Source organism: Lacerta agilis, chromosome 1 (genome assembly GCF_009819535.1).
Source record: "Lacerta agilis isolate rLacAgi1 chromosome 1, rLacAgi1.pri, whole genome shotgun sequence".
NCBI lineage: Eukaryota > Metazoa > Chordata > Lepidosauria > Squamata > Lacertidae > Lacerta > Lacerta agilis.
In genome coordinates this window covers 106,381,593-106,403,563 of record NC_046312.1, presented here as the reverse complement: position 1 = coordinate 106,403,563, position 21,971 = coordinate 106,381,593, and the positions used below count along the sequence as shown (strand labels likewise).

The 21,971-nt window shown below is 40.8% G+C and overlaps 1 protein-coding gene across 3 annotated transcripts in view; it reads left to right on the top strand.

The window, feature by feature from the left end:
- COBLL1 (cordon-bleu WH2 repeat protein like 1) overlaps positions 1-19,799 on the top strand; it is an 81,149-nt gene extending 61,350 nt beyond the window's left edge. For 2 of the 3 annotated variants that reach the window (XM_033166188.1, XM_033166197.1), the window contains exons 5-15: positions 154-192; positions 1,371-1,468; positions 2,241-2,480; positions 7,850-8,000; positions 8,365-8,439; positions 9,574-9,732; positions 10,962-11,202; positions 12,301-12,386; positions 12,923-14,487; positions 14,676-14,855; positions 17,760-19,799. In XM_033166188.1, the coding sequence (XP_033022079.1) occupies positions 154-192; positions 1,371-1,468; positions 2,241-2,480; positions 7,850-8,000; positions 8,365-8,439; positions 9,574-9,732; positions 10,962-11,202; positions 12,301-12,386; positions 12,923-14,487; positions 14,676-14,855; positions 17,760-17,849 (2,924 nt within the window). In that variant the 3' untranslated portion in view covers positions 17,850-19,799. The remainder of the gene's footprint in view (positions 1-153; positions 193-1,370; positions 1,469-2,240; positions 2,481-7,849; positions 8,001-8,364; positions 8,440-9,573; positions 9,733-10,961; positions 11,203-12,300; positions 12,387-12,922; positions 14,488-14,675; positions 14,856-17,759) is intronic. The other variant, XM_033166208.1, reaches the window with a different exon arrangement.
- The last annotated feature ends 2,172 nt before the right edge of the window (positions 19,800-21,971 follow it).

Sequence of the window (21,971 nt, the reverse complement as noted above, 5' to 3'; positions counted from 1 at the left end):
GGTGAAATTTGATAGAAGGGGATCACTTCACACACTTCTGCATTTTGAGAACTTGCCTTCGGTTCCTTTGCTTGAGACTGATGAAGGGAGTTATTTGGGAAGCATTGTCGCTATAATTAAGTTTTCATCTTCCTCCCCTCTCCATCTCTCTAGTCACACCGACTGCTGAATTCAGCTTTTCATCTTTACAAGGTGAGTTGTACTTACCTCAGAGTGAATGATGTAGCATTCTTAAACACAGGCATTCCCAGTTAAAAACACGTATCAGGGCAAACAAGTACCTTATAATATGAATGAGATTTGTCTGAATTATTGTTAGAAGAGTAAACAACACAGATTTTGGTATGGCATGCAAGTTCTCCTAACTTAGAATAGCCCATGAATACTCACTGAACAGCACCAGAGGAGTTAAAAAATTTTTTTTTAAGGGAATTAAAATGGGTTATTTCTTTTGTCGTGAATGGCAGCATTGCAAGAGTCTTCATTCTCAAGAAGCAGAAAATTGCACTCTTTCCTGCTTTCTGACCAGTAAGACCACTTAGCAATGGCTACAGAGGAAGAGGAGACACCCAAATGTTTCTGGAGGCAGGAAAGGAGTCTAGTTTGATTGAGATGGGCTAGATTTGGCCTGTGGGTTTGCCATCTTTGAATTACATCATGACCTGTTTTATGCAAGTTAACATTATATAGTAGTTTTTGAACCATTTGTTTCAATTAGGTGGGGTTTATCTGTATTACATCCACTTGGGCTTATCTGTAAAACCTCTAAAGATGCATGTGACAAACTTTTGGAAACACTTTAAAGCTTATCCACTACCACATTTGGATGGAAAATGAATTTTCCTCAACTAGATTACTAATTACCTGGTTAATTAAAATATTTATGGGTTGCTTTCCTACACACAGGTACCTGAGGTGCTTGCAACTTTTCTTTTCTTTTTAATAAAAAGCAAACTCCAAACTAAACAATATTGCAAACAAAAAAGATCAATTTTAAGAATTGTTTTGTTTTCAGTCAGGGTTGTGGAGTTTTGCATTATTACTTTTGTCTTTTTAATTGCTGGGGAAAGATATGTAGATCACATCTTTTGGTATAGATAAAATGACTTTTCTTTAAAGAAAGAAAAATTACTACTGAAATCAGACTAAATGTGCTTTGCAGTTTTTATGTTTTTTTTTACCTTGCATAATGAAATGTTTTCCAGTAGTTATGATCATTGAAAGGGAAGCATGTAAAGGAGAGAACATAGTATTCTATAAATTATGTCCTTTTTGAAAGAAATATATTGTAAACTAAATAGAGACGGAGGAAAGAAAAGAAACAGCACAGTCTAGAAATGATGGCATCAAGTAATGTATTTTATTTTTAGACTCTTGCCAAAACTCGCAAAATTCAGATATTTTGAAGGAAAAAGAAAATAAAGGATTCTTCAGCTTTTTTCAGAGAAGCAAGAAGAAACGAGAACAAGTAAGACAACATAAGTTACAAATATTAATGTATGGTAGAAATCCCCTACAATTGGATCCACTACAGTTCACTCTTGATCCAGACAGTTGCTAGGAGAAGGCAGACTCCAACATCTTTTCTGCTTTCTTTAATGGACTGGCCATTAAAAAAGTGTTGTTAAACTAGCTGCCCCGTTACTTTTTTCCAGTTTCTGTCATGAAACTGTGCCCTCTTTTTCTGGATTGATCATATTTCACTCAATATATTTCATGAGGTTTCTTGGTTCCAGGAAGTATTTCCTTAGATGATTGAACAGTGCAATCATACGCATGCCCACTCAGAAATAAGCGCCATTGTTTTAAATGGCACTTACTACAGAGTAAGTGTTTCTAGGATTGCAGCCTAAATATATTGTCATCCTGCATGGTCTAAAGGCCCTATTCTCACTTCGATCTGCTTCATCCTTAGATACTTGTAGGTTACAGTTGTGGAGGCTTGACATTTTCCCTGAATAAAGAAAACTGTATTCTCAAGGCTGGCTGATGACTGAGTGGCAACAACTCACAGACACAGACACACACACACACACACAACCCCATCCAAATGGTACCTGTACTCCGATTACTGTAGTAACCCTAGGATCTTCCCTCAGAGAAACAACTTCTGTGCTGGTAATGGTGAATTTGAATTAAGTCCTATAATGAAGGTTGAGAACCCCTGGTTTAGAGAAGTACGTTGGCTAAAATCTGTTCAGATTATTTTTAATTGTTGACCTCTTTCCCGTTCTCAAAAGACCGCCAGCGCTCCTGCAACTCCATTAATGAATAAGCCAAGACCAACCTTTGGCATGAGAGCTAATACAGTCTCCAAGCAGTATGACTCAAATACCCTTCCCTCTGAAATGCCGAAGAAGCGACGAGCGCCCTTGCCTCCAATGCCTGCTTCCCAGAGTGTGCCCCAGGATCTTGCACAAACCCAGGGCAGACCCGTGACATGTGTGGTGAAATCCAGCAGTGTGGATGAAACTGATAAGGTTGGTTGTCAAAAGTCTCATCCTTCCTTTAAACTTTCACTGTGAGAATAATATCAGAGCAACTTCTGCTTAGCTACGGAACAGATAAGCAAGAGCATTTATTGCTTTATACATTCTGAATAAATATGTAGCGGACCACAATTTTGGGCCTAATTTATAGGCTACCTCTGGAATCGCCGCGGCCTCAAAACCAGTTTCCCTTGTGGTCACATTCCATGCCACATCACATGTAAAAAAAGGGACGCGGGTGGCGCTGTGGTCTAAACCACAGCCTCTTGGGCTTGCCGATCAGAAGGTCGGTGGTTCAAATACCCGTGACGGCGTGAGCTCCCGTTGCTCTGCCCCAGCATCTGCCAACCTAGCAGTTCGAAAGCATGCCAGTGCAAGTAGATAAATAGGTACCGCTGTGGCGAGAGGGGAAACGGCATTTCCGTGCGCTCTGGTTTCCGTCACACATATTCCATTGCTCCAGAAGTGGTTTAGTCATGCTGACCACATGAACCGGAAAGTTGTCTGTGGGCAAACGCCAGTTCCCTCAGCCTGAAAGTGAGAGGAGCGCCGCACCCCATAGTTGCCATTGACTGGATTTAACCGTCCAGGGGTCTTTTACCTTTTACCTTTACCCACCAGCTGAGCACTTTGCCAGTATGACAAGAGATCGCTTGGGAAAGCAGTTGCTGCACTGGGAAAGTGTAAATGAAACCTAACTCAGCCATGCTTTGGAACAGGTTGAATTGAAATAGGTAGGATGTCTGTCTACACCATGCTTAGGGAGGGGCATGTTACATTAAGTGAAAAAGCTAGTCAGTTATTATCAAAGGGGTCCTTTTAAAGTTGAGTTTGGAAATTCAAATTAATATTTTGCTGGAAGTCCGACATTGTTCAGTAATACTAAATCCTGCTATTGAGATAATTTGAAGCAAGTTTAAGCATCAGTGCTTTTAAGTGCAGCCACTCTTTCTATTTTTTTAAATAAAAAATTCTTCAGGGAAAAAAGCTTCTTTTAAAACATGTTAATAACAAATTGGAATTGGAACCCTCCGTTCTCCACTGAACTGATAGTCTTTAAACTTGCATTAAATATGGGGAAATTATGATTCGCATTAACATATTCAGTAACTGGAGAAGGATTTGACATTTTATGTCACTACCAAATTGCCTTTCTTAGCCCTTTATTTTAAAAATGCAGTTAAATCTGTTACTGAGAAAAGGTTTCCTTAACAGTTCAAATCTTTGTGTTATGATGAACAAGTTAGAGCCTTAAGGAAATTTAAATTTTACTTACTGAAAGAACATGGATGTTCAAAACTCATGTTTTTATCTTAATAAAATTGCCTGCTTGTGTAATAATGCATTTTAATGAAGTTGTGAAGCAGGCTGCCAGGTCAAATCTATCTATAAATCCCAATATGTGTTGAACTTACTCTAGCACAGTTTTGGGGAAAATTAATGCAGTGGGTAATATCTTGGTAAAGCACAGATTGTCAGTTGTGAATTCCAATTAAAGTTCAAAGCTAAATGTGGCAGTGCGAATTGGAGCACTGCATATTTGTGTTTCAGACATGACTTTGAATCGAGAATGAAAGCCATCGTTTCTAATACGCTAGGCTATGAGCATGCTAGGAAGATGAAGAACAGAACGGGCCCAAGAGATGAATTGGATGCAAGGCCCTTCAGTTAATATTGTTTTTACTAAAATCAAGAATAACACAGAAATTTATTTAAGTAGTAGCCACCAGAGTGTGCTGTTCAACAGAAGTTTGGAATTTTGTGTCCTGGTGAGAAGATCCTCATTCTGAGAAAGTTACTGGTCCAGATATAACGTGCTCCAAATATAAAATAAGAAGACAAGGTCTTTTTTTCTCTTCTTTTCAGTGTTTGGCAAATTTGGGCCCAAGTAAAAAAACACACACACAGCAGCAACAGCAACAAAAGTAAAAATTCAGGGCATATAAGCCTATTGAGATTAGTCATGCTAGAGCAGTTTCCATTTTTCTCCCTACTTTGTAGACCAGGGAAACAAACCATAGAGCAGCTGGCTTAGCATTGCACGTGAACCAATAGGTATGGTTTTTTGGGAGGCATCATCTTGGAAGATAGCATACCTGAAACAATTAAAGTCGTACCTCAGAAGTCGAACGGAATCCGTTCCGGAAGTCTGTTCAACTTCCAGAACATCCGGGAACCAAGGCGCGGCTTCCGATTAGCTGCAGGAAGCTCCTGCAGCCAATCGGAAGCTGCAACGGACATTTGAGTTCCAAAGAACGTTCACAAACCAGAACACTCAATTCCGGGTTTGCGGCGTTCGGGAGCCAAAACGTTGAACTCGCAAGCCATTTGACTTCCAAGGTACGACTGTATTAGACAGCAAAAGCATGGAAAGTCTCACTCCATGAGTGCAAGTTAGGACCCAGGCCAATAACCTCCTGCTTCTTAAAGGGTTTCCCCATAAATCTCATTATAGCAGTAAATTACTGTTTCGTGTTTCTTGTGCTGTGGTTTTTAAACTTCTTGCTAGCTTTTCTTTTTCTTTTTTCTAATCCGCTATCAATAATGTTATTTTAGAGCACAGATGGGGAACCCTTTTTTTGTGCCTAGGAACCTCATTCCTTTGTGGACAACCTTCCAGGGTGGGGGGCAAATGCCCGTAATGGTCAGAGCCAGAGGCAAAGTTGGTGAAGCAATTGAATGACTTCTACCTTTGTACAATATTCCAGCTACACACAAGCCAGAAGCTTTTAAATGCCAACCCACACCTCCAAGCAAGAAAGAGTTGTAACACAAATTCCAGGCAGACAGGAGGAATTCAGGAGTAGGATTGGGAAGGGCTGTAACATGGGAAGGGGTGAGGCCTGAGGGTCAGATAGAGAGGTTGAGAAGGCCACGTTCATCCAGTGGGCCTGAGGTTTCCTGCCCGTCTTGGAACATGTAAGAACAGATGATGAAGAATGGGGGGGGGGGGCAAAATCGACAGCACAATCACGTCTGAGTGTATCTGTCAGAGGACGGGGGAAGCAGGCTTGCCCTGAGAAAGAAAGAATCCCACAGTAATTTATTGGTTTGTTGTGCACATTGGTAAACTTCCCATTGTTTCGCATTTTCATTAGACTCAACATGGAATATACAGGTGAAACTGGAAAAATTAGAATATCGTGGAAAAGTCCATTTATGTAAGCAATTGTTTTCATTAGCTACTTGAGTTTAATATATGAGATAGACTCGTGACATGCAAAGCGAGATATGTCAAGCCTTTGTTTGTTATAATTATGATTATGGCATACAGCTGATGAAAACCCCAAAGTTGAAATTGTTAATTTGGGGTTCTCATCAGCTGTATGCCATAATCATCACAATTATAACAAATAAAGGCTTGACATAGACTCATGACATGCAAAGTGAGATATCTCATATATTAGTTTCACCTTTTAAATTGAATTTCTGAAAGAAACCAACCTTTCCACCATGTTCTACAGAGTTTCACCTGTAGTTCCAGCCACAGCCACAATAGAATTTCTTAGTTTTGGTACGAAAACAACCCGGGAATCAAACTCATCCTTAGTTGGCTACGTCTTCTTCCTCTACCTGCTGCCTCAAGTGGGTTTTGAAGAAGGCATTCTAGGAATTGTGATTTGGAAAATGTCCATGCTGCTGTGACAGCTAGAAATGCCTTTTGAATGTAGTTTTTTTTTTTAAGCTAGTATAAAGATGTATTTCTAGTTGTTGCAACAAACCATTGTGGTGGCAGAGGCATTTTCCTTAGCAACTTAGACCAGAGTGGCTGGCTCTTCCTTGGCTCTTCCTTGGGACAAGGGTGATGAAGAGGAAAGAGGAGGATGGTAGCACTATAGGGATCCAGGGGGATCCAGTGGCTCGTGGGGGAATTGGTTTTCGGGGAGCCAGTTGACTGGATTTTGCTGAGGGCTTCCTGAAGTCTGGCAATAGCCCTGCCTACATCCCTGTTGTTTGGAATGAAGCCTTTTCACAAAGTTTTGACAGCGCACTAACAATCTGTTGTTGGATAGGAGAAAGCGAACAAAACGTCTCTTGCTGCATTGCCTTTATAGTAGATAACTGAAGCGTCCTTGTCCAAACTGAACAATTTGCTTAGTTCTGATAAAAGTGCGGCTGTTTATCCATGCCAGAATGGTAATATCAGACAACAGCTAGGGAAAAAACCCAGCCAAAAACTAACACTGACTCTACTGTGTCATTTATTGCAGTCCTAACTATTTTTAAATGGAAAATATAAGACTTCGGTTACCTTCTTAGTTTCTCCAACGTACTGGACTGGGCAGTAGCAGAAAATAAAAATAACTGAAAGTTGCTTTGTAACATTCAGGGCTGCTGACATTTTGAGTGTTTGTTCTAAATTTCGGAGCCACAAAGAATCTTAGTGCAAGCCTTGGTGCTTGTTTCCAAGTAACAAATGGGCGCAGCTGTCACAAACTGCAAATGAGGGGGTAACCGTGCCTGAACTCTTCTTCTTCTTCACATTGGAAAAAAATGGGGGAAGAGAGTTTACATGTTTAAATGCTCATCTTATCAACCCATCTACCTATCTCACATAGAGGCAATTCAGAGAGAAAGGGGAAACGACACTTCTCACTGACACGAGTTTTCTATATGCAGGGACTTTTTTTTTATTAATTTTTGGATGGTGGACGGTGATGGAGAATTCTGTCCAGGCAGAAGTTGCTTGTGAGAAGTTAAGCCTCCGATAACTGAGTGTTTGGTTCATAAGGACGCTTGCTGCATCACACTGGAAACTGCTAACTCTCATTGGTATTGCAACAGGAGATTACTTTATTGTGGCATTTTCTTTTTTTGCTTCCTAAGTTAGCTCTCCAGTTAAAAGTCATGAAAAGAACATTTTTTAAAGGAGCAATATAATAATAATAATAATAATAATAATAATAATAATAATAATAATAATAATAATAATAATATTACTTATACCTCACCCACCTGGCCAGGCCTCCCCAGCCACTCTGGGCGGCTTCCAACAGGATATTAAGAACACAATAAAACATCAAACATTAAAAATTTGCCTAAAGGCTCGCCACATCTGACTCTCATAATGCTAAGGCTTCCTTCCCCAATAGAGTACCACGTGGTATATTGGACTGCTTTTCCCATAGTCCCTGACCACTTGCTAGGGAAGGCTGTGCTAAACCATCGTTCAGCCTCCAATTTTTAGCATTACGTCTGAACTGGATTTCTGATTCGCTTATGAGAAATGTTAAGTGTCTGTTATGGGGCTGCTGAATTGTTCATTACATTCACATTTTTGCTTTTGCAAATTACTAATCTATTTGCTGCATTGTTGACGTTTGTTTGTTTGTTTTTCCTATCCACCCCCAATTCCCCAGGGACTTTCGGGAATAGGAATAGTGAGAACAGGTTCTCTTCAGCTCAGTGGCACATCTTCCGTCAATTCTTCTCTGAGGCGAGCAAAACGCAAAGCCCCAACGCCACCTCCCAGAAAATTGCAAGGCCAAAGTGACAACAGCATTGAGACAGGTAATCTTTACAACACAAATTAGGTTGGGTTATATTATTTCTGAATTCACAGCTTAATCTTGAGGCGGTTTTGCTCTGTTGGGGAGTAATGGCGTCTAGGTTAAACACATACACACACGAGAGAGAGTGAGTGTCAGAAGAGACTCATCATATAATGTGTTTAGGAAAGAAAAGTAGGAATGTCCCACAAGAGAAATAGAAAACTGACAATTTTTAATGCCAGTTCATCTTTGACAAAATGTATTCATGTTATTTCCCCCACTCTATAAATTTCAGACCATGTCTATGTATATAGGTTTGTATTTAAAGTACATTAGAATAGGAAATGTTTCCTCTAGTATTCTAAACTGCATGAACATTTCAGGATCGGAGTCTGCAGAATCAATTCATGCAGAAGGCACCATCAAAGGAAGTTACTCGGAAGCACCATCTCCAACAGGTAATTTTTTCATGTGGCATTTAGTGAAAAACAGGCATAGGTCTAGCCACTAGCATGGCCACAGAATTCCATTCCCATTGCTGCTGCTGAGAGTCACTTCCACACATATGGTTTATAAGAGATGACAAGGGGGTTAAGAAAAACAGCTAATGGTGGTTTTTGCTTCAGCAGTCTGTTGAAGGATCATTTCTTTGCGAACGTTGACAGAAGTAACTTAGAACAGCTTTGCATGTAGCGCCCCCTACAGCCACATTTGGGCTGGATCTAGACACACTGTATGCATGTTTGAACTTGAGTTTAAAGCGTTGTTAATTTGAACAGGGAAAACAGCTAGAGAAAAACAGGACTCCACGTTTACCATTTGGTGGCACAATGTTTTATGTGGCACATACAACACATACAAATCTCTTTTTCTTTACCAGTCTTAACTGAGTCCCTAGTGTCTGCAATGCATCCAGTTTGAATGGTTTTTTTAAAAAAACTACTACTACTAGTAGTAGTACTACTACTACTATTTAATACTGTTATTTCATTCTGCAGTAGGGAAGAAGGCTCATTCCCATGCTGGTGGTAATTCTGAGTAGTAAGATCAAAATATAGTCACAAATCAAGTTCAAACATGCATGCAATCTAATACCTGTAGGTCTGCCATGCAATTAAATAAACCGTAGTCAATTAATAAATTAAATGTGAATCTGTCTATGAATTTTTTTAAAAAAAAATTGAAGGAAAGGGGGATTCTTTGTGTTTAGATGATTCGTTCACCTCCTGCAGCAGGCACGATTTTGGAAAAGGCATTGCTGCCCATGTGAAAGGGATGGAGGTTTTGCCTCTTTCAAGATGCCAACTTCCTCTATTTTCTTTTGTATTAAAAGTGAATTGTGTTGTTGTTGTTGTTTTAAAAAAAACACACTTCTTGATTACATCTGTAATCAATCAACTTCTTTCAATTTGATTAATCGACTAAATGCTTCAGCCCTATTAACACGATGTAATGCAAGCTCCTTTAATGTAACTAACTTGCTAGGGCTGCACTTCCGCTGCATTTACTTTCCCTTCCTCATATTTTCTTGTGTTTAGTGATCAGATTAATGCGAGCTAATTCATTGTATTGTTTCCTAACCTGCTTCTTAGGCAATGTAATTGATCTAACTGGGACCACAGTGTCAACAACAAATGCATCGTGCAGCTTGGAGCCATCCAATCATGACCAAAACAATACCCTGAAAGTCCCAGATGAAACTAATCTGGCTAATGCTGATAATCCCGATGAATCTGAAGTGTCTCTTAAATGTAGGTGGTTGTCATGTTTTGCCTTTAGGAGTGGTTTATTTAGATTACTTGTGCAAAAAGTTATCACTATAATGCAGTCGGGAAAGCAATTGGGTATCTTTTCTGGGCCAGCCTTCAGGAAACCTGGTGCATTCCAGATGTTTTGGATTCCAATTCCCCCAGCAACCTCAGCGGTCAGGGATGGCGGGAGTTGTAATATGACAACATCTGGAGGACACCAGGTTGGAGGAGCCGGTTCTAGAGCAGCCTGTGGGTGGCGCTCTGAGACTGCAGCTCCACCAGGGTTTTCCATTCAGTTTCATTTCAAGCGTCATGTGTAGGTCGCCACAACAATGGGCCCCGGTGGTACAATTCCATTTAACTCTTCTCTCACTGATGATTTCAGAGATTTAAGTTAATTGTCCTGCTTTCCAACTACCATGTTTAAAACGTAGCAGATCACCTTTATGCTTAGCTTGTTGGTTTATTAAGAGGGTTCAGAGGAAGCTGATTTCTCCCCAGAATTATGGTCAGGCTGTTAGGCAGTTTTCATAGTCTATGAAACCTATGCCATAATACGTTTTGTTAGACTTTAAGGTGCCACATGATTTGTTGTTGCTTTGCTGTAAGAGGTTCGTGCAAGCAGCCCCCACCCCCGGAATCTAAATAAATCTGAAATATTAAATGAAATAATAATACAAAGGGGACTGTTAACGCGTTGGGAGGCACCGCAGTTTAGTGGTAGAGGTAATGTTTTGCCTGTGGAAGAAACCATCGCTAGCATTGCCAGGTAGGGCTGGGAAAGAGTTCTGCCTGAACCCTGAAGCATTGCGGCCAGTCAGTGTAGAGAATCAATGGGCTAGATAAGCCAACGAACTGACTCCTGGTATATATGTCACTTTCCTATGAGTTCGTTATCTTCTGAATGTGGAGACATTATGGTAGGAATGCTTTCAAGTGGTTGCCAGTCTTTCTCTGCTCACACAAGAATCCAAACACACCCTTGTACTTTTACTCCGTAAGAGCAAAACCTACCACCCTGCCCTTCTGATCTATACTCACATTTATCAGAATTTTAAACTATTTGAGCCACAGGGACAAGCATTCCCCTCACCCCACACACCCCGAACTCCTTAGTAAGCATACTTTGACATTCCATTTGGGATGGTGTTTATTTAGTTTTTAACAATGCAATGCGATATATTTATCTTGGCTTATTATTGCTCTTTATGCTTTCCTTGGGAGCGTAGCCGACATAGGCTCCGAATATAGTCTAGAGGAGATAGATGAGAAGGAAGAAATGCATGAAGAAAGTGCAGGGGCTCCTCTCACTATGCCAGAGGCCCCCATCTCCTTCAGCACTCCTGAAATTCCACGGGGCGTTCAGAAAAACGAGCCTCCTTCATTGGCTTCAGATCCTAGCACTGGGCGTGACGATACTCTGCAAGACTCAAATGAAGAAGAAGTAGAAAATAAGGCTGCACGTGAGAAGTGAGTGCATCAGGCTTCTTTCTGTAAATGGTGGTGAGCCCCCTTTATATCCTAGAAGGAGAGCAATTGATCGCTGAGCCCATGTTTGTGGTTGCAAGGGTGCCCTGCCCACTGTTACGGTATCTTTGTACATCAATACTTTTATCTATGATAAGGGGTTGAGAAAAGTGGTGCATTGGTGCTCTGAAGTACAGAGCAATGCGCCCAGTGTTTATGCAAAGTTCTGTAGCAGTATTTCTTATTTGAGTTACTTATGATTAAACAAGTTGTTCACCCTCTTGTTCTAATGCCGAACAAAATAACTCCAAAAGAAGACTCCAGTGTGACACCACTGCGTACCTTGAACTGATAGACTTTAACTTGTTCATTTCCATCACACTTATGGTCCAATCAAGATAGTGGTTTTTTTTTTTAACTCGCTGCATGTGATAATTAACTTTGCCAGTGCCATAATGTTTGTGTTTATCATCAATAGTGCTTTGTGAATGGTCACTAAAATTATTTTACATAATTCAAATTATAACTATACACACACACACACACACACACACACACACAATTTCATTTCCCTCTGAGCTCACTACTTTTTCTTTGCTACTTATGTGTATCATCAGTACCTGCCAACTTAGGATAACATTTCATGCATCTGAAAATGGACTCGAGCCCATGAACGTTTATACTGAGACTTGGAAACTCAGTGCCCTTGTTTACATTTAATGCTATGGCAGACCATGGCTTAGCCCAAGCAAGCAAATGTGTAGGCTCCAGGGAAAGAGATTGCACCCAATTTGTTCCTTCATGGTTTGTTTTGCTGAGTTAAGCCATGGTTTAGTTTGTTGTGTCATCCAAACCCCAGTTCATGGTTTAGCTTTCACTACCAACCCACAGTCCGTAAGCCATGGGATACCTTGGTTTCGGCTCATGGTTTGTCTGGAGTCCTTAACACCTGGTGGGGGTACAGAAGTGGTGGCAGTAATGCATGGGATGGGGCCAGGGTGTAATCACATGAGGAGAAGAATGCCTGAATAGAATTTGAGTGTTCTTCTCAATACGTTACTGATGCCAGCCTGTCTATTGTTGTGGTGTGATGTTTTGCAGAGCTCAACATAGTCAAGTGTTCATTGCAAATATCACACTTGGCAGCGCTAAGCCACTTGGAGCATTGCAGCCAAATGCAAGCAATGGTGAGTAAATTTATATTGTTATTTGTGCAAGATGTATTTTCAGTTTTAGCGGAATCCTGGCAATGTTTTTGGTGTCTGTTCAAACATACTGGGCAGCATCCAACTACAGTGGTCCCATCAGCACAAAAGATTTCGGCTTGCACAATGGGAATTCACCCCGGAGGTACACTAGGGGAGGCAGAAATCCTTGCACTGAAGGAACATTCATGTAGTGTTACATTGGATGCAGCCCATTATGTGAATGGCAAATGTGAAGGAGTCTTCCACAATTTTTTTTCCTAAGTGGTATTGATGGGTCCTTGCAGTTGCTCAGAGAAACCTGAATATGAAGCAGACATATATTTTTAATATTTAAAGAAGCTCTCATGTCTGTCATATACTTATAGACTGCATAAACTATGTACCAAAAAGCTGTACTCGGGGAAGGTTTAGCTCCATTTTAATACAAATTTGAATGAACAAGATTGATTCATGATTCAAACAACTTGATCCTAATGCTAATTTCAAATTTTTGTTTGCCTTTTTTTTTTATAAAGGTCACAGTGACACAAAATTTCTTCCTCCAACAGAAGAAAGTAATATTGATGTGAGAGAAAGTAACAAGCTTGAACCATTGAACTGCCAAGCATATCAAAACGACATAGCTGTAAATCAGGAATGCAGCCCTCAAGCAAGTCTAGGGGTGCAAGATAAAAAATGGGATCAGTCCAGTGTGGAGACAGTAAAGACTCAGGATGTTGCAATTCAGGCAACCCCACCCGACGGTAATTTGGGTCAGACTGAATTAAGGGAGAGTACTGGTCCTCAAGGCTGCCAACTGGTCACACACAAAGATTCAACTCACCTGCACAAATCGGCTCAGGAGAACCAACCCTCAGGGTTCCTCAGCAAGGTACATGAGACTGTAGGAACTATGACAGAGTTCAACCAACAGAGGGAACAGTCGGCACATGACAGAGCAAATTCTAACAACAACCAATATAACACAGTTGAAAAGGATAGCCCCATTTTACCACAGAAAGTCATCAAAAGCCCTGCTAGTTCTCCTCCAAGAGGCTACCCACCTCACTGGCAAGACTCTAAACCTAAACCTAAACCTTCCAATGAAATTACAAGAGACTACATACCCAAAGTTGGAATGACTACCTATAAAATAGTGCCTCCGAAATCTCTGGAGATAGTGAAGAATTGGGAGTCCGACACTGCAGAGGGTCGGGAAGCGGCCCACTTGCACATGTCTCCCAAGGAGAATTCCCAGGAATTTGGTACGCAAACAGAAATGCTTAATAACTCCAAAAGCCTGAGCCCAACAGGACCTGTTTTTAGACATGAAGTTACGTTGCTAGGGAACGATTCGCTGCATAAAACATACAGTGCTGATAATGCCACAGTTCCTCTCCCTAATGCTGAAGGCAGGAAAATGGAAGTGGAGCATTACAGACCTGGTCTGCAACATGTTGCAGCTCCATTTGTGCTAAGCACGGAAAAGAAAAGTCCACCCCCACCGGTGCAAGAAAAACCAAGGATCTTAAGTCCTACAGCAAAACCAAGCAACTTCTATTTACAGATGCAAAAGAGGGCTTCTTCTCATTATGTAACGTCTGCAATTGCAAGAAGCAATTCCATTAGTAGCCCTACGCAAAACGAAGCTAAGAGTATGGAGCCAGAAAAAAAGTTGGCCTCGCCAGATCATACTTCTTTTCCATTTCCTAGAACAGTTACTGCTCCTTCTCAATTCGTAGAGGAAAAGACTGAAAACGGACATGGCGAGGAAAAGGCAGAAGTCACCACTCCTCCTGTAACAATGCCCAAACCTCTGAATTCCCCCTGCTCCCAGCCTCCTCCATTAAATCTGAAAACCCTGAGGACTTTCGTTTTGCCACAACCGTATTCCAGCTCCAGGCCGTCACCTTTTGCTCTTGCTGTATCTTCGGCAGTTAGGAGGTCGCAGTCATTCAGCAAAACATGTGCCAGTGCACCCAGGCCACTGAAAGAGCAATTGTCCCTTGACCTTTCCTCATCAGTGTCCAACACGGAGATAAAGAACCATTCTCCTCTACAGAGCCCAGCTGGACAGCTGCAACAGAATGTTGCAGACAAGGTAAAACCCGACAGTAACATTTGTCCTCAACTTCCACGCGGTGCTTTCTTACATGCATATATCTTGGCATTTTGCAAAATAAAAGAGAACTGTTCTGTTGCTCACTAAAAGTGTGCATTGCATTGTGTGTTGCTATCTAAGGTAGCGTGAGCTCACTCGGGGCAATGGTTTTCTTCTTCTCCCAACAGAAAAATAATTGTGCAACCAATGAGCAAAATAGGCAGGTGCCCTCTTTATCTGGCCACCCAACAACTGCCGTCTGTCAGAGAGGGATTGCTGCGACTCTCCAACGCCCTGACCCGGAACAGATCCACCAGAGCTTGCTGGCTGCAATCCGCTCGGGAGAAGCTGCTGCCAAATTGAGAAGGGTGAGGTGGTTGGGGTTTTTCTTCCCCCTCTCCCCTTTCCTTTTTCTTCTCATCATTAAAATAAATAACAATGGATTTACAGTGCTTACTTTCAAAATCACCATAGCAATCGGTGCTGGCATTAATCTTGTTGAAGGAATCTCACGGGTGTGATTTCTGAATAGTGCCAATAAGGGAGATGTACGGACTGGTTGCAAAATGTTCTTGCTGGCCTTGAGTAAAGGAAAGAGTGTATACAGCTTTTCCCTTAAACATACATTTGGCATAAAGTGTATGGGGTGATTCCCTCTGCCAAATCCCCCATTGAAACAGCTGTTAGGAAGAAGCTTTAAAGGTCAAGGTCAAAAGGAACGTGCCTCTCCTACCTGTCTTCAGAATTTGAAAATTCTTTGCTAATGCTCTGCTTTCCTGTCTCAGATTTCAGAAAGGTATTTAATCAGTTAGGGGACAGAAGGCATCCATATAGAGCTGGAAATTGAATATCCTGGGGTCTTTTTTTTTTTAAAGAGTGCTTTGTTTGGTTTGTGGCAAGATGAACATTTTTTTCTATTCTGACAGTGCCCCCTCAATGATATTATCCTATTATGAATCGTCCATGACTAGAGTATGGTCATGAGAGATGCCTTTTTAAAGCTCTCCAACCCAAACTTCATATATAGTTAGGTATCTCCTTCCTTCTCTGCTTTTGTTATTCCTGTGCTATGCAAAATTTAATCCCACTTTGTCTCTCTCTCACTGGTCACCTCCTATGTCATCCCACAATTGTTTAATTAATGAATTTATGATCCGCTTCCCAGGAAGCCTCATAAGGAGAGCAAGTACCAAAGAATGCAGACAGTATTGACATAATCAAGTATAAGTCATTTTTTTCAAGAGTTTCAAGTTTCCCTCAGTTATATTCTGTTTAAGAGAACTTTTTTTCTTGTCTTTCAAAGTAGCATGGTAATGTCTGTGCTAACTCACTATCTTACAGTATGAAGAAGCGAAGCTGGGGTGAGAAAAGTGTGGTATCAAATTTATTTTTAAGCCTCTTGTGAAGATGAAGTCAGACAGTGTCTGTAAAAAACGTTGCTTCAACTTTTAAAACAAGGCGTATTGCACAGGGAAAGAATTAAACACTTAAGTCAGCAGACCCAACGTTACTGCATTCACTTGTGTGTGAAGAACAAGTGAAAGAACATATAACTCCTATTTAAATGGCAGAGTTCGGCTAATGCTTTGTGCTATTAAATTGGGTAAAAGGTCTGTCAGGTGCTCTCAGCATCCGCCAAGCATTCAAGAAACAAGGCAAAAATTGCCACTGCATTCAGCCAAGCCTCCCCCCCCTTGCTTTAATAACTCGTTAGGGTACAGAGCCAAACTCTGTGGTCTTTTGTGCTGCAGTTTTATTCCTGCTGAATAAAGCTTGCAGTAATTGCTAACCAAATGGGTCAAGTGAGGTTGGGGTTTGAAACTATTTCTCTCTCTCCAGAATATTTCCATCATATGACTGAACTCTCCCTGTTAGTTTCCCTTGGGCTCACACATCTTAAGGCATTACTTTCAGTTTAATAATCAAATGAATGCATGGGCCCATTGTATTGTCTTCAGCAGTCATCTGCAAACTTCAGGCTTGCTTTGAACTATGTTTATATATATATATATATATATATATATATATATATATATATATATATACTAGAACCTGGAGATTCCAGAACCAATTTGAGCCAATTGGAAAACAGTGGCTTGGTGAAGAACAAAGCCAGACGCAAAATGGTGGGTCAATGGCCAGAGCCCAGTTACCTGTGCCCCACCCGACCCCACAAAACATTCACTGGGATGGCTGCCATATACAATGACAAAATTTACATCTGAGTAAATTCTAACTAGCCAGATCCAAATCTACTGCACGTCATCCAATGATCTGTCAGCGGGTCCAAATTAACCTTCCACCCAGCCCTAGTCTACAGTGCACAGTAAAATTAGTGATGTGGCAAGAAATAAATGTTCTCCAGATGAATAATCAAATCGTGTGGTTTGGAAACATGGGTTTTATATGTTTTTCATGCGGCTGAGTGCATATTGAAACCTATGTTTGATCAGACTGTTTCAACTAGCTAGCTTTTACTTAGTGATGTTGAAAATCAGTTGAGCTTTAGCAGACAGGAGCGAGGCAAGTGTGTGGTGACATCATTAAAGTAATCAGCTTTGTGGAGAATATGAAACCACAAATTGGAGCAAGAATTAAAAGAGAAACAAGTAAGAAATTCCTATTGCTTGGTGTCCAAACAACTCACAGCTCTGGCTACACACACACACACACACACACACACACACACACACACACACACATATATATATATATATATATATATATATATATATATATGAAAGCTCAGTGTCTGAGTCTCTTTCCTAGGCTGGTTACCATATGAATCCTTACCACACAAACATAACCAATATTACACAGGCTTTGTGAAACTGAGCCACAGGGGTGTAGCTCTTCAGTGGCTATCACTCTAGCTCAACAAAGGCAGGCCATGCATTTTTGGGGAACAACCATGCACCCCTCTTAAATTTCTTATGTGCCACAAATATCTCTAGTAATATGGCAATTGGACCTAAGGCAGAGCAACATCTGTTGATGTACCTAGATGGTGAATTGAGTTTCCCAGCATTTTGACTTAAATTAGTGTAAGGTACAGCAGACCTTTCTGAAGAGGAGGGTGTAAATAGATCTATTCATGTAGCTGCATTTTATCCCGCCCTTCCTAAGGAACTCTAATTGACTGATGCATACACCCAGTTTATTTACTCTCAGTGACAGCATTCGAAACAGTTGCAATTATAAATTAACTGGTGGGTGACTTCCATTTTGCATCAGGTCTTCCATCTACCTGATTACCTTGTTTTCTCCCTCAGGTTGCGCCTCCGTCAAATACTGTTGCCGTTAACGGAAGATCCAGTCTCAATTCCTCAGTGTCCGTAGAAGCAAGATACAACAATCACTAGGACTTCATACCAAATATTTTGCACTTTATCCACTACTGCATAAAACTACGGTTAATTTCATATTGCTGAGGACTGTGTGTAAATGCAAGGTTGCGTTGGTATATATTGTCAAATGAAGCACAGAAACTTCATGGAAGTCCTGAAAGAGTTATTAGAATAGATATAATTTATAGCAATATTTTTTTCCGCCCTTTTAAAGCTGAAACTGCTGCTTCAGAACACATAACATGGCATAAAAATTTCATTCTTTTGCTGCTGTGATCTGATAACGTTGATTTCCACTTTAACCTTAATTAATGATGTTTAGCAATATGCTGTATGATGCTAATGTATGAAGCTCTTAAATGCCTAATAATAACGTTCACAAATGTATGGATTTAAATGCATAGTTCTGACACCTGTTGCCTTGGATCATTTGTATTGGAAATTTATTGCTGTACTCTCAGTTGGGCAAGTTTCCTTTCCTTCTGCTAAAAATGCAGGGCAAGATCCATCCAAAGTCATGCTGCTTCAGAATCCCATTGATTGCTTAAGTTCCGTGCTCAAATCAGTAGGGTTTAAAAGTGCTTAACTCCGGCTGGATCATGTCTTTTTAGGATTAGCATTATTGGTCTTTGTATATTTTCCAGTACCAAAGTAAAGAAATAAAATAGAAGGCGAGTTTTCTTATAAATACTAGCATTGTTATACAGTATCTTCATGCACACTAGAAAGTGCCTTAACTGCTGTAACAATGCTGCAGTTAGCAGCACTGATGAAATTGCAGTTGTTTTCCAAAGGCAGCAATTTGGTCAGCATCCCAGGCCTCTATAGAAGAATCTGAGCAGCATGTCAAGAGCACTTTTTAGCAACCTTTCCTCTAGGGTGGGGAAACTGAGGCCAGATGTGGTTCGATTCCAGCTCCCTTCAGCCCCAACCAGCATCGCCGATGGTCAGGGATGGCGGGCGTTGCATCTGGAAGGCCACAGGTTCTCTGGCCCTGCTCCATGAGCTGAATCGTTGAGGGCAGATTTGCGCAATCTGAAATGTAACAGGTAGTAGGTTTGAATAGGAATCAGCGTTTTATTTTCTTACTGTACTGTGCTGACCTCTAGCATACCCCATGCTCTCAGCGTACTGCAAGTGTGACAACTGAGCAAAAATAGTGAGGGGGATGTGCTGGCATGGGCAGGGACGCACAGTTTAGGATCTGCAGATGAAGCATATGGGAAATTTTGTTAGCTGACATGCAGAGCTCTCTCTCGAGAGGTAATACAGCTCCGAACTGCAGTGAGGACTCCAGAACCTTATTTGGCAGTTGACACAAATTTATGGGTAAGGATAGAGAGCTGTGGCTCAGGTACAGCTTGGGGCATTCTCAAGGGCATTGGCCCAGAGCTACCAAGTTTAATTTGAACTTGGCTGAAAACAGGTATAAAAGTTGATTGCAGGAGTTCAGTTCACAGGTATTCTTGTTCTCAGAGAGAAAAAAGCAGTATCTTATTTCACATTTGGGTAACTTTTAAAATATTTATTTTAAGTTCAAAAAATTAAAGCTAGGGGATGCAAAACAAAATAAAAACCCAAACTCCTCTTTTTGTAAGTAGGAGAAGAGGCGGTGGTGATTTCTGCATTATAAAAGCTTCTTTAATGACACTTTAAACAACACAATGTCAACGAAGTAGTTTTACGAGTCTAATAAATTCTACAGTTGTGAAATTTAAAAATTGCTACTGAAATAGACATGTTAGGTTGAGCAGCTATGTGCAAGACAGTAAAATGCTCAGCGGCGCTTTTTCTGTTCATCTTTCCCTGTCCAATTAATGTTGCATTTGTGTGACAAGATCTGTTTGTGATCCTAGTTCTGATCAAGCAACTGAATTTGTAGATATATGCTGCAAATACTGGGATATTTTCTAAATAATTACGGTTTTGTTAAATAAAAGTAATTGTATTTAGTTTCATTCTTAATTGATTATGTTGAACGACTTAATGTTTTGGAACATTCTTGTTATCCCCCCCCCCCAAAAAAAAATCAAGTAAGCTCCTACGCTTCCACCCCCACCCCACCCCCTGGACTTCCAGAACGAAGGAAGGTGTGCAATACACAGTTGGTAACTAAAGGTATGCTTTGTTACATACCTGACCTTCGGTTGGCTGCATCACTGCTCGTTACTGGCAGTAGGTGGGGTGGCTTGATGGAAATGCACCAGCAGCAATGCTGTATCGCAGGCATAGGCAAACTCAGCCCTCCAGATGTTTTGGGACTACAACTCCTATCATCCCTGACCACTGTTAGCTAGGGATGATGGGAGTTGTAGTCCCAAAACATCTGGAGCGCCGAGTTTGCCTATGCCTGCTGTATCAGTTCAACCTGTATGGTTGCACCCTCTGACCACACCATTTCCCCTTGTACTTCCTGGGTAAGCAGCATCAGTTGAGCGGTGGCATGCCACCACCCTGTCCTCTGCTGCCTGCTTCTGAATTTGCTTTCTCAGTAGTTTGCTTATATATAATGATTTATGCCTGTCTGTGATTTGGCTTTTCTTTAAATAACATTTATTTATTTATTTATTTATTTATTTATTTATTTATTTATTTAAAATACAAGTTTATAAACCATGCAAACATTGCCTTGCCCCTTGGAGAAATGTATCACTTCTGCCACATAATTGAACCACATTTACAGAAATCTCCACACATATTCGCCCTGCGATGGGAACAGTCTTGGATGATTCAGAGCTTTGTGGTGGCTGTGACAGCACAGGGAAGCAGTCTGCAGCCAATTACATTATGGTTTAGCCCAGTGGTGTCCCCAGTTCCATGATGATGTCTGTGTCTGTCAGTGTTGAAAAGACTCGGCTAGACGAACCAGTGATTTGACTTCATGCAAGACAGCTTCCTGCGGTGACCAAGAAAATAGGAAGCAATGGAGTAGCAGCAGAAAGAATACAGCAAAGTTTAAGAATGTGTGCTTAATGCATTTATAATATTTATGTGCTGCCCTGTATTGGTTAAACTCTGCGAACCACCATGTGATCTTCAGATGAAGGGCAGTATAAAAATTTAATAATAACAACTTCAGGGCTACTGGCATAAGAATAGCAGATAAAATAAGTAGAGTAAGCTAATACATTGTCGGCTAAGATAATTTTTTAAAGGATGATTTAAAAGGGTTTCATTGTGAAGGATAACACTGTCAGTGCTGGGTGAGTCTCCATTGAGAGGGAATTTCATAACAAGGGGACTTCAGAAAAAAAATAGAATTATTGCACTGAAAAACCAAAACAAAAGTAGAAAATTTCTAGACATTCTGGTCTACGATCCTGTCTCTGTTTACTCAAAAGTAAGTCCTATTGTGTTTGTGTGTCTTCCTTCCAAGTCTTCCTTCCTTAACATAGGTTTGCTGCCTGAGTCACTAATGCAATGGAGCTATAAATTAGATGAACATTTTGGATGTCTCATGTGGCATTTCCAGTAGCGAGATGGAAGTATAAAAATGTTATTCAAGGCATTTTTTCCAGATCAGTATCCCATTTTAGTCACTTGCAAGCAGAGAAAGATAAAGTGAAACAAGTTCAATGAAGCAGCAAGAACAATCACAGATAGAATAGAGGAGAGGTGGAAAAGGACTACGCCTCATTTGCGTAGTAAAAAGAAGAGTGTAGTTGTAGCTGCATACTATGTTGACATAAAACATCACAGTCGGGAAAGGTTGGTAATGATGAAAGATAAAGAAAATGAAATTAAATATACCAGTGCCTCTCACATTGACAAGACTTTTTGAAGCTGCAAAGCTCCACCTCCCCGTGGTTTCAAAGGATCCCCCAACACTGAAGACGGGGGTATAGAATCAGGACAAGAGGAAATCGCCTAAGAGCACATCAATCCCTTCACTGGTGGAAGTTTCCATGGGGCTTTCCGTCAGTGCCAGAACATGTCTGTTTCACTTCAGACAGAGCACACTGACACAACACTGTCCTCAGTAGTAGCCTGAGAAGCCTCTCGGCAGCCATTCTCTTTCTCTTTCATGCACCACACAAAACAGAAAGCGTTTAAAAAACAACATTTACTGGAATAACAGTCACAACAAAAATGGGATGCCTCATGTGATTCACAGTCAGCCAATCACATGAGAGCTAC